The 19,526-nt window shown below is 40.6% G+C and overlaps 1 protein-coding gene across 3 annotated transcripts in view; it reads right to left on the bottom strand.

The window, feature by feature from the left end:
• Positions 1 to 19,526, bottom strand: part of TANGO6 (transport and golgi organization 6 homolog) — a 192,976-nt gene that overhangs the window by 121,982 nt on the left and 51,468 nt on the right. For all 3 annotated transcript variants that reach the window (XR_005780797.1, XM_040442922.1, XM_040442923.1), the window contains 4 exons: positions 18,001 to 18,177; positions 14,605 to 14,737; positions 11,750 to 11,938; positions 4,383 to 4,517 (listed from right to left, as the gene is read on the bottom strand). Coding sequence is in view for 2 of the 3 variants with exons in the window: in XM_040442922.1 (XP_040298856.1) it covers positions 4,383 to 4,517; positions 11,750 to 11,938; positions 14,605 to 14,737; positions 18,001 to 18,177 (634 nt within the window). In the remaining variant the exon portion in view is untranslated. The remainder of the gene's footprint in view (positions 1 to 4,382; positions 4,518 to 11,749; positions 11,939 to 14,604; positions 14,738 to 18,000; positions 18,178 to 19,526) is intronic.

Genomic DNA, 19,526 nt, shown 5'->3' with positions numbered 1-19,526 from the left:
CTGTAATGTAAACTGTAGGCCATGAGTGATAATGTACCAATGCAGAATCAAAGACGTAATAAATGGATCACGCCAGGGCAGAATGCTGATAATGGGGGAAGCTGTGCTCTCTGGGGCAGAAGGTCTATGGGAAATCTGTGTAACTCCTGCTCAATTTTGCTGTGCACCTAAAACTGCTCTAAAAAAGAGTCTATTAATAAAATACCCAACCATCTTTTCTTCCAGTTTTCAAGCTTCTTAGTCATTGTTGGATTCATCTTATTTGAGCGAGTAACTTCCCTAATCACCATAGGTGTAGGTGGATTCTGAATCAAATAGTTTACAAGGCAATTAAAGTTATGCATTCCTTCAGTTTCATAAGCCTACAGATTTCCCACTATGAGAATAATTAGGGAAATCTAAGACTACAGGTGCCAACTATTTTGTTCACAGATATTCAAAAAAATGTTGAGGTATAAAGTAATATTCACTTAATTGATAGATGAGAAAACGGAACCACTAAGTAATTATGAATTATTTTTCAAGGGTCACCAGAGGCCATATCAAAGTTGAGAATTAAACATAAAGCCCTCATTTCTACTCCTGTCACTGCTTCTCATCACAGATCTCATATCCAGACTTCAAAATTCTGTGTAGAAGGCCTGAGGCCTGAAGGAGCAGCCCGCAGGCCAGTGACAGATTCCTTTATCTGGCTGCCTCTCTTCCAGGATCTCTGGAAGGCTTCAGGAGTGGAATGGGCAGAGCTCTGTCAGCCCACCTCTATGATTTATTTCAGGGCGTCAAGAGTGAACCAGTTAGATGGTGAGTTGTTCTGAATTTCTGCAAGCTTTCAAATTTAAGAACTGGGGAATGGACTGGTAGGGGTGGGAGGGGGGTATGGAGTGGTGGGAGGGAGCATACCTGCTAAGGGAAGCATATGAGGACCAAAGTGACAGCCAGAGGACAGCATGCATACACTGAAAAAGCCCCACAGGAGGCTCTACAAAGCTAGCCTAAGGGGCATACGTCTCCTCATCCGGCCTTACTCTGCTCCAGTGAGAATCACTACTTTGGGAGAATCTGAGGGTTTCTTCCAGCAATAAAATGCTGACCTAATTCCATAAAATATTTATGTGTATTCTTTGTGTACTCATTTCTATATATCACCTATGTTTCTCGAGATACTTTGCTGAATAGTTAACATGTCCAGTTCTCATCTGTGTCACTGAATTTATTTACAAGTGGTATTTAAAAAAATTTTTTTTCAATGTTTATTTATTTTTGCGACAGAGAGAGACAGAGCATGAACAGGGGAGGGGCAGAGAGAGGGGGAGACACAGAATCGGAAACAGGCTCCAGGCTCTGAGCCATCAGCCCAGAGCCCGACGCGGGGCTCGAACTCACGGACCGCGAGATCGTGACCTGGCTGAAGTCGGATGCTTAACCGACTGCGCCACCCAGGCGCCCCAGTGGTATTTTAATTTTGGTTCTAAGTCAGCATGCAGTATGCCCTGTTTTATAATAAGCTGCACATAAAGATACTAATATGAATCTTTTTTCAAAAACTTAAGAATTCATCAGATTTACCACAGCCACTAGAAGGTAACCTCCATGAGGGCAAAGAGGCACATGATAAATACTTCTTTTTTTAAAGTTTATTTATCTTTGACAGACAGAGAGAGCAAGGGAGGGGCAGAAAGAGAAGGAGACAGAGAATCCCAAGCAGGCTCCATATTGTCAGGGTGGAGCCCAATATGGGGCTCGAACCCACCAACCATGAGATCATGGCCTGAGCCGAAGTCGGATGCTTAACCGACTGAGCCACCCAGGTGCCCCAATAAATATTTCTTGAGTGAGTTCACTCTATGATACTCTCAGAAAATATGGTATGAGACCTCAGTATTCGGGTTTGAGTCCCAGCCCCACCACCCTGATCCTCCAAGCTCAGATCAGCTCCATGCAGTGGTGCTATAGGGGACACAGGCCCTGAAACATCATCAAGAAACTTTACCAACATCACACTTTTACTGTGTGACCAACCTTGAAATTTAGATAATGAGTTTGGAATTACACTTGTCTTGTTAGCAGTCTTAGACCTACACTTTCTCTAAATTGACTCCTCTTCCTAGATACCGTGCTCTAATAATCATCTTAATTACATAAATTAGAAAGGAAAGAAAGAAAAGTTTAAATGCTGTTAGATTCTGTTTCATCAGCTGAAACAATGAACTCTAATCAGAGATTGATTTAGTATAATCTAGACTCTGAAGCAAAAGTCCTAGCCTGACAATGACCATCTGAAAACATAATTAAGAATCATGATTTTTTTTTTCTATTACAAAGACAGAAAACCCAGAATTACTATAGAAGCCCCTTATGAATCCATGAGTCAAACAGAAAAAAAAATTAAGAGATCTAGGGCAAAAGTACAGGGTGACATGTTTATGTTCACTTAACTAAATGCAAAGTCAGAGGAATCCAGAATGTCATCAGTGAGTCAGGATGGCTCATGGAAGGGCAGAGACAGGTAAAGGATGTACATTTGCATCAGCTAGGTGAATCGTCCTTAAAACATGACTAATTTACATAGCCAGTCCCCAAACAACGGGCTTCTAGAAAGGGAAATGGAAATATCTGCGTTCGGGGCGCCTGGGTGGCGCAGTCGGTTAAGCGTCCGACTTCAGCCAGGTCACGATCTCGCGGTCCGGGAGTTCGAGCCCCGCGTCAGGCTCTGGGCTGATGGCTCGGAGCCTGGAGCCTGTTTCTGATTCTGTGTCTCCCTCTCTCTGCCCCTCCCCCGTTCATGCTCTGTTTCTCTCTGTTCCAAAAATAAATAAAAAACGTTGAAAGGAAATATCTGCGTTCTATTTTCCATTTGGGACGTGGTACAAAATTATAGGTGTTAAGTAAGAGAAAAGAAAAGCATAAAGATGATACTCTCAACTTATGGACACAAAGACTATTCTTAATATTCAACCAGAAAAACAAAAACCAATCAGGCCAACCAAATCCAATAATACAACTTAATAAAAACTAGTCCACTGATGAACCCCTCCTTGACAATTTAATGGCAGGGATATATTAGGACTTCAGAAAATGAACCAAAAATGTTTTCTTCAAAGTACATGGAAAATATAAAATTTGGAGTGCTAAGTACATCTACCAAGAAACGGGCTTCACATTAACAACAGACCCAAATAAGATTCCTCTTCCCCTTAAGGACAAGCTTTGAAAGGACACAAATTCTAATATATCACAAATCAGTATCAGATTTGAATCTTCATATTAAAAAATCCATTCCCAGAGGGTTCTCCGCTCATTGCTACGAGTCATGACCTGTCTGATTTTGGGTCAGATTTCATTACATTCGCACCAAGCTTATTCTGCCTTCTTACAGTCTCCTAACAGACAAACCTGCCCACCTCCCTTCTTGTCCGGCACTCCTCTGACTCTCGGTCTCTGTAACTCAGCTACACACTGGCTTCTGTTAGTGTTTAAACATACCAGGCTCTTTTCTGCTTCCCAGACTTTGTATGTGATGTTGTCTTTTAATGACTTTCCTCCATCTGCACCCCGCACACTCCCAAGCTCCTATTCACTGTTCAAATCTTACCTCAAACTTCTACTTCTCGGTAGAAACTTTCCCAGCCTAGGTTAGATGTTATGTTCTCTTGACACCCTCCTCTTTTCTTTTCAGGCACTTCATTCAATTCTAAGTACATCTTCTGAAGAGTTATTTAGTGTCTGACTCCCTCACTGGCTGTAAGCTTCATGAGGGTAGGGACCACGTTTGCTTTGTCCACGGCAGTATTCCCAGACCCTTAGCTCAGTGTCTGGCACAAAGCGGTAAGCAATAAATGCTTTTCAAGTGAATGAATTTAAAAATTACAAACTAAGTATATAAAAGATACATGCACGGGACACAAAAACTTTAACAGGCCACATGGTGTGGGTTGAACAATGGATCCTGTGCTAAAACAGAACTATTCCAAACAGATGGAGTCCTAAGCAATCAGGAGGTTATCCAAGTTTTCCCCCAACTACAGCAGCGGGGACAAGGGCTGAGTTTTGGAGAGCCCTCGGAGTAAGGGGCAGAAAACCTAGCATTCGCCACAGATGCAAAACACTGTGCCAGGTATTTCCAAATCGAGCTTGTGCCAGGTCAGAAAGGGCCCTGCTCTTCTGACAGTGAAGTCTGAGCAGGGGACAGGGTGGAAGTGGTACGATCTTCTCGTCCTCTGCTTTGGGGAGTATTCTCATTAGCAACCTGACCTGTTTATCCTAGTCCTCCTGAGCGCAGCCTCATTCTGTTTTCTCACAAGGGTGAGAAGGGAAGCAAGAGGTTTCTCTCTTTCCTCTTCTCTCCTCCCTCTGTCCAGGTGGGGCTCATGTGTGCCACTCACCTGAACAGCTCCTCCCAGCATGACAGCCACCAGCCCCATGGACATGCTCAGCGTCTGCGATTCCACGGTGCTCTCTGCCTGGTGGGCCAAGCTTGCGCACGCTCGCTGCAGGGTTGCTGCAACAAAGTCCACAACCTACACAGAAATAGAATTTAGAATCAGTGAGGGATAAGAAAAACAATCTCAAAATCCTCTTTACATCCTATGTCCACATCCTCACCTTCTTCCTCATCAACACATGAAGGCAAGAACCTGCAAGAACAGGCATGGTGCTCAGTGTCTTACACGCACAGTATCACCTACATCTCACGTCAGCTCTAGGAGGTCAGTGTTTCTGTCCTCATTTTTTTTTCCTAAGGTAAACTCTACCCTCAATGTGGGTCTTGAACTCACAGCCCCACGATCAAGAGACACATGCTCTACCGACTGAGCCAGCCCAGATGCCCCCGTCCTCATTTTTTGATGAAGAATCTGTGAGCTGCTCAAGCCCATACAGTCAATAAATGGGAAAGCCCATTTATACTTTCCCAAATGTTTTAATATACTAATCCAACTTCCTTGACTTTTCATGAGTTTTGCCAGGAAATTAAAATGAAAAATAATTTGAGACTTTCTGACCATCTTAAAGGGTGCTAAATCTGCTTCTCCTAATGAGGCTTCCTCAAGGACTCCCCTGCCCCAACCCAGTTATGAAGGTCTGATTCCAATAAGCAGAGAATGGGGGGAAAGGCATTCAGTATTATCTAGAATAGAGTCCTCAAACAATCAATACAAATGATCCAGCATCATTTTTGTAAGTATCAAATATTTTTAAAGGATTCAGATCATTCATATATAGGATTTTATACAGCATTTGGCTATCAATTAAGCTTTAAATGGAATTAATTTGGTCAACTTCATTTTAGCAGCACTTGTATTAATCACCTTAAGTAGAAATACCTTTGAATAAAAGTGATCATACACACATCCGTGCTTGCGCACATACGCATGTGCATGCACGCACACACACACGCATATTTAGGATTAATGGCTCAAAAGGGAAAAATCATTTTGAAAGTGGTACAGCTGACATAGGTCATAATAAGCCTCTAAATACCATGCAAGCTTGCATATTTAATTCTCTGGGCAAATCACATGCTAGGCTAGAGTCTTTATTGCAAGCTTAAAGTAAGGAGAATGGCTTGTTAACACTTGTCTTTGGAGCAAGGCAGGAAACTAGAAAGGTTATTAAAAGTTCCACTTACTGAAATGAACAAATGCTGGTTGTGGCAATTTTCACCACTCTCTCAAGCCTGAGACTTTACTGATATTAGAAGTTACAGACACTGGCCTTTCTAGAGAAAATGCTACATTTCTAGAGAAAATACTTGGGTCACCTATTTTGTCTCTGCAGAGTTTCCTAAAGCACCCCTTGATTATGGGAAGCTTCTGCTTCAGCACAAATGTATTGTTAACTTGCTGGAATAGAACTATCTAGACTTTCCACTTTTTGTAAGTCCCTCTTTGCTATACATTTTTTCTTCTTTTTTTTTTTTTAGACGCCACAAAACAAGTAGTATGATCCTATTTTTGTCAAGAAAGAAACTATGGGGGCACCTGGGTGGCTGAGTCAGTTAAACGTCTGACTCTTGATTTTGGCTCAAGTCACAATCTCACAGTTCGTGGGTTCAATCCCTGCATCAGGCTCTGTGCTGACAGCATGAAGCCTGCTTGGGATTCTTGCTCTTTCCCTGTCTCTACTCCTCTCCCACTCATTACCTCTCTCTGTCTCTCTCTGTCTCTCTCTGTCTCTCTCTCTCTCTCTCTCTCTCTCTGTCTCTCTCTCTGGCTTTCTCATAATGGACAAATAGTGGTGCCTTGGTGGTGCAGTTGGTTAAGCATTCAACTCTTTACTTCAGCTCAAGTCATGATCTCACAAGCTCGTGAGTCAGAACCCCACGTCGGGCTCTGTGTTGACAGTGCAGAGCCTGCTTGGGATTTCTCTCTCCCTCTCTCTCTGCCCCTCCTCAGCTTGCTCTCTCTCCCTATCTCTCTCTCAAAAAATAAATAAATAAACATAAAAAAATTATTTAATATGTTTAATAAATAAACATAGGAAGAAAAAAAAAGAAACGATGTTTGTATACATGTAAAAAAAAAACCCCACAAAAAACAAAAAACAAAATACCTGGGAGCTGTTAATTGCAATTTGATAGCCAGCTGTTATTGTCACCCCTGAAGTGCCCTTCAAGCTTTTTTCTTGTAACGGCAAAACCGCCATACCCATTTCCCATTTGGACAACAGCTCCTCCCTGCTTCTACTCATTTCCTGTGACCGGTGGGGCTACCAGCCACAAAGATAGGTAAGAAATGGAAGCGTGTTGTAGAATTCACATACGTTGTGGAGAGGAGGAGAGGTTTTTACTTTCTACTTCAGCATTTTTGTGAAGTTACATCATCTAAAAAGCTGAATATTCCTGCAAGTCTGTAATGGAAAATAGCAGTGCCCTACCGCATTTCTCCCTGTCTATGGCTCTACAGAGGCAGCCGCTTTTAACAGCTTAGGTGTTTAACAAGAACATAAAGCATTTACTTTGTACCAGGTACTGTTCTGAACACGTTACAGATATTAACTCTCTTAACCTCCCGATCACCCCCTGGAGCCGTATAAACCTGCTGCCGGCATTCTGGCAGCCGAGTGGAAGCGGGCTGAGGCCTCGCTGTTGAGTCTGCAGACAACAACCTGATCCTCCGCTTTTTCAGCTTCCTGCCGCCACCCAAGTTCAACGTCGCCCAAGAATATTCCTCCGGTCTTCTGCTGAGGAGGGGAGGTGTCTGCACCAAGTTGAGGAAGGAATCCAGGAGTCTACCGAAGCTTGCAGAGCCTTTCAACCTGTTTTAAGCTCTAAATTCAGCTGTATCTTTACAGCTCAATCTAGCACCTCCAGTCTTTCTACTGTTCTGCAAGCAGAAGTAGTTTTTATTTCCCTAAATAAAATATTAACAGCTTTATTGAGGTACAGTGCTTTCCTTCTTGACTTCTCCCCTGCAGGCACTTAAGATTTCTGAGTTGCTAAATCAGCTATCATTTTCCAGTTTCCAAATGGTGTTATTCTCTTTTATCTGCTATCTCTCCTCTCCTGCTCTGTTGGCCCCTGTGGTTTCCAGAAGGAGCACATAAACACATGCGTTCAATATACTATCTTTAATCAGAAGTCCATACTTAAATTTTGCGCTTCCTTGTGGTTTAAATGCTTTTACGATGAGCATGCGTTAACTTATGTTAGAAGTGTTTTTAACATATGAGAAAGAACGATCATATAAACCACTTCTACTGTGCCAAGTACAGCGATCCAAATACAGAAAGGTGTAAAGGGTGGTGATTTTCTGAAAGGGCAGAAAAAAGGAAATCTTGCTCATTCCATTCTATTTACACTGGCCTTCTTGCTAAGCCGTCCATACTTAGCTGGAACACTCTTCCCTGCAGTATCTCCCTGGCTCCCTCCTTCCCCGCTTCCAGATCTTGGCTCAAAAGTCATTTTCTCAGTGAGGCTCTCCACAACCACTCTACTTACCACATGGCCTCTACATCCCCTTTCTTTGATTTTTCTCCCTGGAATTATCACCATCTAACACTCTGTGTGCTTCTGCTTGTTTGTTGTCTCTCTCCCCCAAGTGCATGTGATCCCAGGAGGATAGATATGTGTGTTGTTCACTGCTGTGTCCCTCATACCTAGAAGTGTAAGTGGCACATAGTAGGCCTTCAGTAAATATTTGTGGAATGAAGGAATTTGGGAGTTGGTGCAGGGCACTGTATCTGTACAAAGACCACTGAACGCCTCAGTTCTCTATCTTCTTGTACATCATCTGCCAACACATTTTATTGAATTTTTAATCTTTTAGCCATAAATACTTTAATACACATTTCTAACAAGGAGGTGTTTTGTTTTGTTTTGTTTTGTTTTGTTTTGTTTTGTTAACATAACCACCACATCAGGGGTGCCTGGTTGGCTTAGTCGGTAGAGCATGCGACTCTTGATCTCAGGGTGGTTAAGTTAGAGCCTCAAGTTGGGTGTAGAGATTCTTAAAAAATAAAATCTTAAACACACACACACACAACTACCATACCATGATTATACTCAATAAAAATTCCTTAATACCTTCTATTACTTGGCCCATGACTGTTGCAAAAATGTCCTCATAGCAACTGGTATGTTTGAATGAGAATCCACACACTGCATTTGGTTGAGGTGTCTCTTAAGCCCCTTCTAAGCTAGAGAAGCCCTGCATCTTTTCTATGCCATTTATTTGGTGAAGAAACTGGATCATTTGTAGTGTACAATGTCTCACACATTCTGGAACTGGCTGATTTTGCTTCCTTATGGCACTAACTTGCTCCTGTACCCCGAGTTTCCTTGGTTAGATTCAGGTTCACATTTTATGGACTTTGGTTTTTTAGTTTTTGTTTGCTTGATTGTGGGGTTTTGTTTGTTTGCTTTTTGGGGGAAGAAACCTTCTCAGGTGGTGCCACATACTTCCTATTTCATTACATTAAGAGAACACATCGTGTCTGCTTACCTACTTCTGGTGATGTTAAGATGAATCACTCCACGCTGAAATATTTAGGGGAACATAAACCACTATCTACATTAACCCTGAAATCCACCAAAAATTAGAAGGAGGATAGAGAGGTGGAAATGTAGATAAATATGTGCTAAAGCAAATATAATAAAATGCTAGGTGATGGGTTTACAGGTATTCATTATAAAATTCTTTCAGATTTGAAGGTTTTCACAATAAAATGCTGGAGAAAAAACCATCAGTTGTTTTGGATGTATTTGACCTAATTACATTCATTATACCATACCCCTAATAGTTTCAGCAGACACTGATTCCCACCTAGATCCATTATTTCATTAGAGGATTGCAAAATATAAATTTGTAGGTCTCTTTTGGAATATTTTAGCTGTGATTCTTACAGAAAGAAAATTTTTCGTTCATCGACTATTTGGTTACACTGAAATACAGTGCTGACAGAAAAGGCAAGATACATGCTTTATGATCTTTCCTTTTATTTATCAATTTACAAAATAATGAGTTGATGTCCTACCAACTTCCAAAGATACTCAAAAGGGATTTTTGGGGGGGGGGGGAGGGGACTCAGGTTTTTATAACTTTGATGTGTTTCAATCCATTGCAGGCATTGTTCTTTGTAATGCTCAAAATGCCCTAACCATGGCCAGTAGGAGATCTTTCACGTTGGCTCCTGAGTGCTACTCACATGACTTCATTAATCTCAGATATCTTCCTTTTATTCAGGTACAACAAGATGCCCTGAGGCTTACAGTGTACAATACCTGCCCTAGACCTTGAATGAACCTTTAATCCAATGAGCTTTCTGTTCTTTCCGCAGGACATGATATTTAGAAACCATAATCTGGCACTAAGGATGTTTATTGCTGCTAGGTTGTCTACTTCTTGACATGGACAGTGGAATGAGCAAGGAAATATCTATTTTTTAAAAAGAAAAACCTGTGTGCTCGCTTCGGCAGCACATATACTAAAAAAGAAAAACCTGTGAGTTCATACTAATACTTCCAACTGAAATTCAATATTACAGTGATCTTTCCTTTGATTTTATATTCATAATTTTTTTTCTCATAGTGAAAATCTTGGTTTCTAATGATATTAACAAAATTACTTATAACAAGTATTATTTATAACTTATCCATATGTGTGTATATTTCAAAATAAATACTAAAATTACCACTAGCAGTAAAACTACTAAGTGTAATTTTTTTGTGTGTGGTTCTTTTCGTCTTGATACATTTTAACCTTAGTTGAAGGATAATTTAATGGGACAAATCACTTTTGTATCAGCCTAAAACCACTGTTCCTTAATTAGAAGCAAAGGGAGCTAAGTGCAAAAGCTCAAGTAATAGAGTATTCAGGCCATTTTCCCTTCCCAGCATCTTGAGACAAAAACGTAGGATCTGGGTGAAAAAGTCTTTAGGGAGCTGATACAAACACAGGAGAAACAAATCACCCTAATGGGTAACACAGGATCAGTGAACTGAAGGAAGAGGAAGCCAAGAAAGAAATCATGAACATAATTCTCATTAAACAGGCATGATAAGTTGGAGCTGACAGACAGCTGCAAATTTTCTCAGCAGGAGCTATAGTGAAATGCTGCTTAGCAACACCCGAAGGCGGATGACAATGAGGACGGTACAAAGAGCTGAAGAATCAGATTTAAGCGTGACAATCATACCATCTTACAACTGACTATTCACCAGCAGAGGAACAACTAATTCTGTAATAATGGTAAAATATGGTGACTGTATTTCCTACACTTTATTACTTTTATTTTTTTTAAAAAAATTGTTTTTTTCTGTTTAAATAGGCTCCATGCCCAGTGTGGGGCCCGAACTCATCACCTTGAGATCAAGAGTCACATGCTCTACTGACTGGGTCAGCCAGGCACTCCTTTTATTTCCTATTTTTAAAAAAGCTGGTAAACATAATTTCTGAGCCAATACAATTCAGGCACTGATTCACATAGTTACACTACCCTGGAAACATTTTAAAAAAACATCTTAAAACTTCATAGGCTGTTGTGCAGATAGGCTGTTAGGTAGACCTATAAAATTTAAAGTGATCTTATTATCATTAGCAATTTTTTTTTTCAAATTTAAGTTTTATAGGGGTGCCTAGGTGGCTCAGTCGGTTAAACATCTGACTTTGGCTCAGTTCATGAATTCGTGGTTCATGGGCTCGAGCCCCCCATTGGGCTCTGTGCTGACAGCTCAGAGCCTGGAGCCTATTTCAGATTCTGTGTCTCCCTCTCTCTCTCTGCACCTCCCCCGCTCTCTCTCTCTCTCAAAAATAAGCATTAAAAATTTTTTTATTTTAATTTTTGGAATCATGCTCAATATTTGATACATATTAGAATCATCTATGAAGCATAAAAAAATACAGATGCCCAGGCATTAATGCAGACATGCTGCATCAGAATCTCTACAAGTGGGCCAGGCATTCGTATTTTGAAAAAGACTCAGAGAATCGTATTCGCCCCCAAACTTGAAAACCCTGTGATACAACACATAAAGGTTTACAACAATTCTCAGAGCTTTCTGTGCATGAGAATCACCTCAGGAGCTTGTTGGACACGCCAGCTCCCAGAATCTCTCAAAAGTGTTGATTCTGTCAGTCTGCTGTGGGCTCAGTAATCTGCATGTTTAAGCAGCATTCCAGGTAACACTGAGGCAAGTGTTATCAAACCATACTCTGGGCAACATTTTTTTTTTAACATTTTTGGGAAAGCATGTAAAGAAACCAAAAGAAATAAATACTACCAGCCTGGGATCTGGAATGTGGCAGCCACTGACCTGAGTGATATTTGTGAATATCTGCTCAGACATCCTCTCGCACAGAATGGCCAACAGCTGTAGAACCAGCAGCTTCTGGCCCTGGCCTTCCACAAGAGTTTGGTGCTGCTCTAACTCCAAGACGCTTTTGCTGGAGAAGGGTTTTGTTTTTAACTCTGTCTCATTTTCCATGGCCACATGAGTCAATTCCTATAGCGTGGAAGAGAAGAAAGAGTGAAGAAAAAGTCTGTAGAAACAAGGGCTTCACAAACAGTGGGAAAACTGTTTCAAGTGTATGTTTAAAGATCTAGTCTATGTTCATTGGAGCATTATTTATAATAGTGAAAATCTGGAAACAAATAAATGTCTAGGAATAAAAGAATGGATAAATAAACTGTATCTACTATACTGTAGCAGTTGAAATAAATAAACCAGGTATATATGGAAATCAAAAGAGAGAGGCCTCAAAAACAGTGAATGAAAAATGGAAGTTGTACAATAATATGTGTATTATGATATCATGTATATAAAGATTTAAAACTTCATAATAAGGGGTGCCTGGGTGGCTCAGGTCATGATCTCGTGGTTTATGACTTTGAGTCCCATATTGGGCTTGCTGCTGTCAGAGCGAAGTCCACTTCGGATCTTCTGTTTCCCTCTCTCTGTCCCTCCCTCACTCACACTCTCTCTCTCTCAAAGATAAATAAAACATTAAAAAAAAAATTTAAGGGGCACCTGGGTGGCTCAGTCGGTTGCGTGTCCGACTGCAGCTCAGCTCATGATCTCACGGTTCGTGACTTCAGGCCGTGCATTGGGCTCTGTGCTGACAGTTCGGAGCCTGGAGCTTGCTTTGGATTCTGTGTCTTCCTCTCTCTCTTTCCCCCACCCCCACTAGTGCTCTCTCTGTCTCTCTCTCTCAAAAATGAATAAACATTTTGCAAAAAAAAAAAAAAAAAGACCCCTTTGTTTAAAAGAAAAAATTTTAAACTTCATAATAAAAAAACATACATAAACAAAGAAAACTAGTTTGACAGACTTACTTTATCAGTATTTTTTATGACGTCTACCACTAGCCCTATTGAACCGAGACCTCAAGCCAAATAACATTTCCAAACCCTTTCTAGGGATTATTAAATGCTTTTAGTACCTTCTCCCCTAAGATATTTAGAACTAAATCTCTACTAATAGACAATTCACTGCTGTGGGTTTTATAGGCTCTTCCCCTATACTTTACATCATCAATTTCCTTGGGAAGGGGAAACCTTAAGTTCCTTAACAATTAATGCTTTACCAAAGTAACTGACAGTTTAGAGCAATGGGTTCCTAACTGCCTGGGAAATTCTGCTCCCCAGGGGGCATTTAGCAATGTGTGAGGACATTTTTGGATGTCGTAATTGGGGAGTGATACATCTAGTGGATAGAGGTCAGGGATGCTACTAAACATCCTGCAAGGAAGCACAGGAAGTCCCCGCCTCCCAACAAAAAATTATCCAGTCCCAAATGCCAATAGTATCAAGGTGTAGAAACCCTGGTTTATAGCAAAGCCCTTTGATTTTTGTTTTTAAACAATTTTTTTTTTAATTCTCCGATTAAGAGCACATCTTCTTGGAATGTTATTTACAATGAGTGGCTAAGGAACACCTGGGTGGCTTAGTCGGTTGAACGTCCAACTCTTGATTTTGGATCAGGTCATGATCTCATGGTCGTGGGACTGAGCCCTGTGTCAGGCTCAGTGCAGAGAGTGGAGCCTCCTTGGGATTCTCTCTCCCTCTCTCTCTCTCAAAATAAATAAACTTGGGGCGCCTGGGTGGCGCAGTCGGGTAAGCGTCCGACTTCAGCCAGGTCACGATCTCGCGGTCCGGGAGTTCGAGCCCCGCGTCGGGCTCTGGGCTGATGGCTCGGAGCCTGGAGCCTATTTCCGATTCTGTGTCTCCCTCTCTCTCTGCCCCTCCCCCGTTCATGCTCTGTCTCTCTCTGTCCCAAAAATAAAATAAACGTTGAAATAAATAAATAAATAAATAAATAAATAAATAAACTTAACACACACACACACACACACACACACACACACACACACACACAAAGAGTGGCTAGGTAAGGGGAAAAAATGTGAATATAGGAGTTGAGAAAAGCACCAAAAAAGTGGCCCCTACTTCAAGTTCTAGGAGTGTGTTAGTCCTGATTCTCTCCTTGCATTCCCCCATAACCACACCAACCTTAAACTCCAGAGACATTCTCTTAGAATAGACACTTTACTTAGGGAAAATAATGGAGAAGGCAACACGGGAGGACAGAGAATCAGAGATCACTGTTTACAGTCTCAAACAGTGCAAGTAAGGAGTACAATATGGGGTACAAGTTGCTGTCAGAGATTAGAGCAAGAGGAAGCACAACCATCAGCACTACAAACAGACCTGGAGAAGGTTTCAGGTGGTTACAAAATGAAACGAGAAAGGCAGGACTGCTAAATCTCCTTCCCAAATATCTGACAAAACAACAGTCAGAAAGGATAAGGGATTACTCCATAACTGTAAAACCTGCTATTAACTTCAAAAGAGTTCTTACTGTCAACACAGAGCAAAGATTAACCCTTTCATAGATCAATAGCTATGCTTTGGTCATCTCTAAAAGCTCAGGGCAGATTACCTCGGAAAATAGTTAGGTCATATGTGTACTGCTGAAGGTAAGTTTTTTTCTCTTTTTACCAACCCAAAGGCTACTAAACAATAAACTGCTCTTACATCCTCTTATTATTTCTGTTAGATTAGGACCTGAATTTAAGGGGCTAAAATTACGATGGCCCTGAAAATCTGAAGGGGATCCTGGTATTGCCCTGAAATCAAGCTGACCATGTCCTTACCATGAGTAGTTCTTACCTGCAAGCAGAAGATGAAGAAGTCACCTGCCAAACCACACTCCTGGCAGTGGGATAACAAGTCCCCAAGGTGCTCAACCCGGCACTGCTCTGAGGACACCTTCTGGTACAAGGCTTCATCCTCATCTTCGTCACTGCAACATGGGGAAAGATTGATCTTGGCAGTGTCACCCAGAGATATTTTTTTTTTTGAAACTCAACAAAAATCTTCTGAAGTAACATGGTATCGGGGCGCCTGGGTGGCTCACTTAGTTAAGCCTCCAGCTTTGGCTCAGGTCATGACCTCATGGTTCATGGGTTTGAGCCCCACGTTGGGCTATGCGCTGACAGCTCAGGGCCCGAGCCCACTTTGGATTCTGTGTCTTCCTCTCGCTCTGCTCCTCCCCCACTAGTGCTCTGTCTCTCTTTCTCTCTCTCAAAACTAAATAAACATTAAAAAATTTTTTTTAATTTAAAGTAACATGGCATCTTCGTATGGTAAATCACTAGAAAGATATCAAAACTTTGTTAAATTATTTTCCTCTTTCCCCATGCTGAAAAGGTATTTATTCTCAGAAGGGAGGATGCCGTGTCCTACATAACATACGCTAAGTGGGGAAAAGATTCATGAAGGAAGTGGCTTTTAGAATAGATGTTCAGGGAGCGCCTGGGTGGTAAGTCAGTTAAGCGTCCAATTTAGGCTCAGGTCATGATCTCGTGGTTTGTGAGTTCGAGCCCCACATCAGACTCTGTGCTGACAGCTCAGAGCCTAGAGCCTGCTTCAGAATCTGTGTCTCCCTCTGCCCCTCCCCCACTCACACACACACTCTTTCTCTTTCTCTCTCACAAGTAAACATTAAAAAAATGTTTTTAAAAGATGGATGTTGAGGAATTCTATTATTTCAATAAACTGAAAGAACAAGAAGGAATAAAGTATAGGTTGTATGCAGATACTCTGGTTCTGGAGGAAGAACATAAAGAAAGAAGTCTGCAAAGCAAGGTCAGATCAAAGAGGGCCCTGGATGCCATTCAAAGAAACTCAGACATTTTTTTGATGAGCCACTGAAGGTTTATGGGCAGTAAGGAAAAGACACTATCCTTACAGAGGGAGATCCAGTCAGTCTCAACTAATAAGAACCAATGAGTTGAAATATGAACAGGCATAAAGGCTCAGAAAACTGAGTAGGCCAAATTTCCAAGGAATAAAATATGGCTAAGTTATTAAAAGCAGTGTTACGCTTTCTGCAAAAAGTGTCAAGAAATTTCTCATGAGGTACTAAGGCTTTTAGTTTTAATTCATATGGTAAGTGAAAAAGCCAAGATACAATATTATCGTACTATATCATGGAAACAAACAAAGAGGCACAAGATGTACTAGAAGACAAAACACTAAAAAAATGTGAACAGTGAACAAGATAGTGGTTACTTTGTTTTCCTCTTTATGCTTTTTTGTATTATACAAAGAAGATATGTTACTCTTACGATTAAAGAAGGAATAACATTTTTTTCAGACCAAACTGAGAAAACAATGATAGATGTTGCTTCTTCTCATTGAAAACTACAATTATTAAAGTTTATTTGGCCCCATCCCATTGGGCAGTAAGTCCCAATTTGCCAGTTCACTAATAACATGGCCTTTATATTCCTCTAGTAGAATGAATAACCTATAAACTAAGCTTAAGATTACTTCCTACATTATCCCAGAATCTTCCAGCATCCTTCAGATCAGTCATGTTATCTCCACCACATTTTACGTTAGGAAAAAAAAGCTGAAATGGATAAGTGTCACTTCTAAGCTTCTGTGAACCATCCTGTCAAAATGAAGTACTATATTCAAATACTTTTTTAAAAAAGACATGACAACAATTAACTTAAGAAGCTCTATTCTTAAAATTTCAATGGTAAAGAGTCCATTCTGAATACTGTAGCTATATTTAGTTCCAGAAAAATAAAAATAAAAACAAAAAAGATCATGAAATCTAAACTGCTCTTTTAGTGTTTCTTTAAACAAAGCTTTTAAACTGGGGCTTCTGAGAAGAATGATAGGGAAAAGGTAAGTGGTGATACTGAACTGCCCTGAAGGGACTAGCACCACAAGCAAGATCTTTAGAACAAAAGATAAAATCACACACACACACACACACACACACACACACCTCTGATACAGTAAATGCTAACTTTTTGGAGATATGGAGTGTCTTTAAGTATCAAATGAGAGCTATGGACCCTATTTTCAGAAAAAAAATTCAGGTTCGCACATAAAATATTTCTTGCGTATAATTTCAGAGGGACTATGGACCGCTACAAGTCCATGGAGAAACCGCAAGTTAAGGATCCATTGCTTCTGGAAGTAAAGACTCATTCACTACTGCCTATTCAATTTTTGCCTACCATGAAGAGAAAACCTGTTAATTTTGACATATGTGCACTAAGATATACACTAGAGACTTGTTAAGATAGCAATTAACTTTAACTACTGATAAGTCAAATACTATAAAATTCTCTACATAGTCACTAAATTGGTCCCAGATTAAACTCTTCCAAAGTGTTTTTAAAATAAACATGTTGAGAAATTTTAAACTCAGTTCAGGGGCATAGTTACAACTCTAAAACCTACTAGAGCTCAACAGCTCTTGGGAAATAAGTAGCTTGTGTTTGCACTGATGATTCTGTTTGCAGTCAATGTATGTTTTTCATTTTCCTCAAGTCCATCATACTGAAAGAGCGTTTTATAACTTCACTAGGTTAACCCTGAATAAAAAATTAAATTTGCACTATAACAAACAGCCACACTTTGAATGCATGTAAAATCTGAGTAGCTGCCAGCAGTTAAGAACTATATGGATTCTGGTCAATAGGAACTTATATTAAGAGGTAATAATACCTACACGTATCACCTAAAAAGTGGAAATAATTTAAAATATACTTGTGTGCCATTCCACTAACATTTATTAAGCACTTTCTAAACGATCTCTAGAAGAAAGAAACCCCCATCCTATAATTAACATAAAATATAGTTATCAGACAATTTCCTTTAAGAGTAAGTCTGACTCTGAACATACACATACCATTTAGAGAGTCAGAAAGAGAACTGGATCGTTAGGGCGCGGAGAGTAAATGTGTGTCTGCCCTTTACTCTGATTCACTGGCAAAGCCTTTGTGAAGTAAGTGGGCTTATGAGGCAGAGCTGTGAGGCTCCAGCAAATTGCACCTACTATTAGCTGGCATCCGGGGGAAAAAAACCTGCAGGATTATTTAAGGCACTCACATTTCACTTAGCGATTATAAATAGCAGCACCTCAGCTGCCTCAAGTCCTCGTTCCCGTTCTACCAGCGCCCCTTAGTGGACAAGTCAGGGAAGGGCCTTTTGGGTGCAATTCCATCAGAAGAGAGAGGGTAAAAGGATGGGTGGACTCACCAAACGGTCTCTTTGATGGTAATCATGATGCCACCTTGAGCGGCCGCTCTAAACTGACACAGAGAAGGAAGACAGGACACAGATTTGTCCAATCCTGCAAATCCTTTCAGGCTGGCAATTGCCTTCTTCCTCTCTAGCTTCCCCAGAATCCATAATAAGATCTCTTGGCAAAGTGACCTGGCAGAAAAAGCAGTTATAAATGAGCTTGTCAACTTACTCTACACATCTAACAAGATAACATAAAAAAAGAAAGGAAGACTGTCAGGTTCCACTGCATTCTAAATGCTGGCACAACCACCTAGTGCTACTGAAGTGCAGGACTGGAACGTTATGCTTCCCGTGAATTTGGGAATATATCTAATATCCTGAAATTCAATGAGTGACTGGCTAATCTGGGCCCCAGAAGCAACACTAGTAAGACACAGGAGCTCCACATAATTAAAAAAAAAAAAAAATCCAAGCGTACCATTGCCTTTGGGTCAGGCCCTGTGAACAGAAGTTTACACTGACAAAAACCGTCTATGAGTGGATCAAGAGCAGGTGACCAACAAACTCTTGCTGATGCCTCAGCCCCTTCCATCTGTGCCAATCAGCCAGGATAAGGAGGAAATAAACGTTCACTTATTCCTTCTCGGGCTCTGATGAGGACATGATAGTGCCGTGAGGATTTGGGTTTCAAAACTAAGACAAAGGTTATTTTACAGACAGTTATTTGAAGCCAAATGCACACACTCATAGTCTCCATCTTCCACTGTGTTTTCTCTTGTAGCTGTTGGACTAGTGATGTGCTGACCAAAAGTTAGAGTCTAAGGCAGTATGTGAACTTTGAAAAATATGTAAGAATGAGTACTTTCCTTCACCACTTAACAACGATGAGGACAACAATCATCTCTCAGCTATTTTCCAGGGACAGCGCTAAACACTTCAATGCACAGTCTTCATAAAATAACCCTATGAAGAAGGTAATATTTGTAGGGGTTTTCAAAACACTAAAAGTCAGAATTCTCTAGGACTTTGAAAAGGATATAAACCCTTAAAAGGAGGAAAAAACAACATAAATATCTGTGAAAAAAGAGACCTGATACAAAATGAAGCCTACTTAAAACTCCAATACAAAAGATTGTTTTCTGGGTGATTAAGAAATCCCTTCATTCCAAACAACACTGCGCAGCACTCATACTAAATCCAAGTCTAAATTACAGAGTGCCATGTTCAGATCCAGATTTCCCCAACTTGATTTCTCATTCCCCACAAGGTAGTTATGATCCCTTCTCTACTTCCTCCTTCCTAGACATGTAATTCCAGTATTTCTCATGGATCAAACACGGGCATGTTTACACATGTAAACAGGGGTTTCGTCTCTGATGTCTAGGACGGAGGCTGAGGAGAGCCATTCTAAAAATTACATCCAATCCCCAGCAATCTGAAAAGTGCTCTTTCTTTCCCCAGATGAGCAGAATAAGAGGATCCTCAAATGCTTTCCTGATTTTGAAACAAACGACAAAAAAAAAAAACAATTACAAAGT

The sequence above is a fragment of the Herpailurus yagouaroundi genome, unplaced genomic scaffold (genome assembly GCF_014898765.1).
Source record: "Herpailurus yagouaroundi ecotype Mexico unplaced genomic scaffold, PumYag 190, whole genome shotgun sequence".
Taxonomy (NCBI): Eukaryota; Metazoa; Chordata; class Mammalia; order Carnivora; family Felidae; genus Herpailurus; species Herpailurus yagouaroundi.
This window is presented reverse-complemented; position numbering and strand designations above follow the sequence as displayed.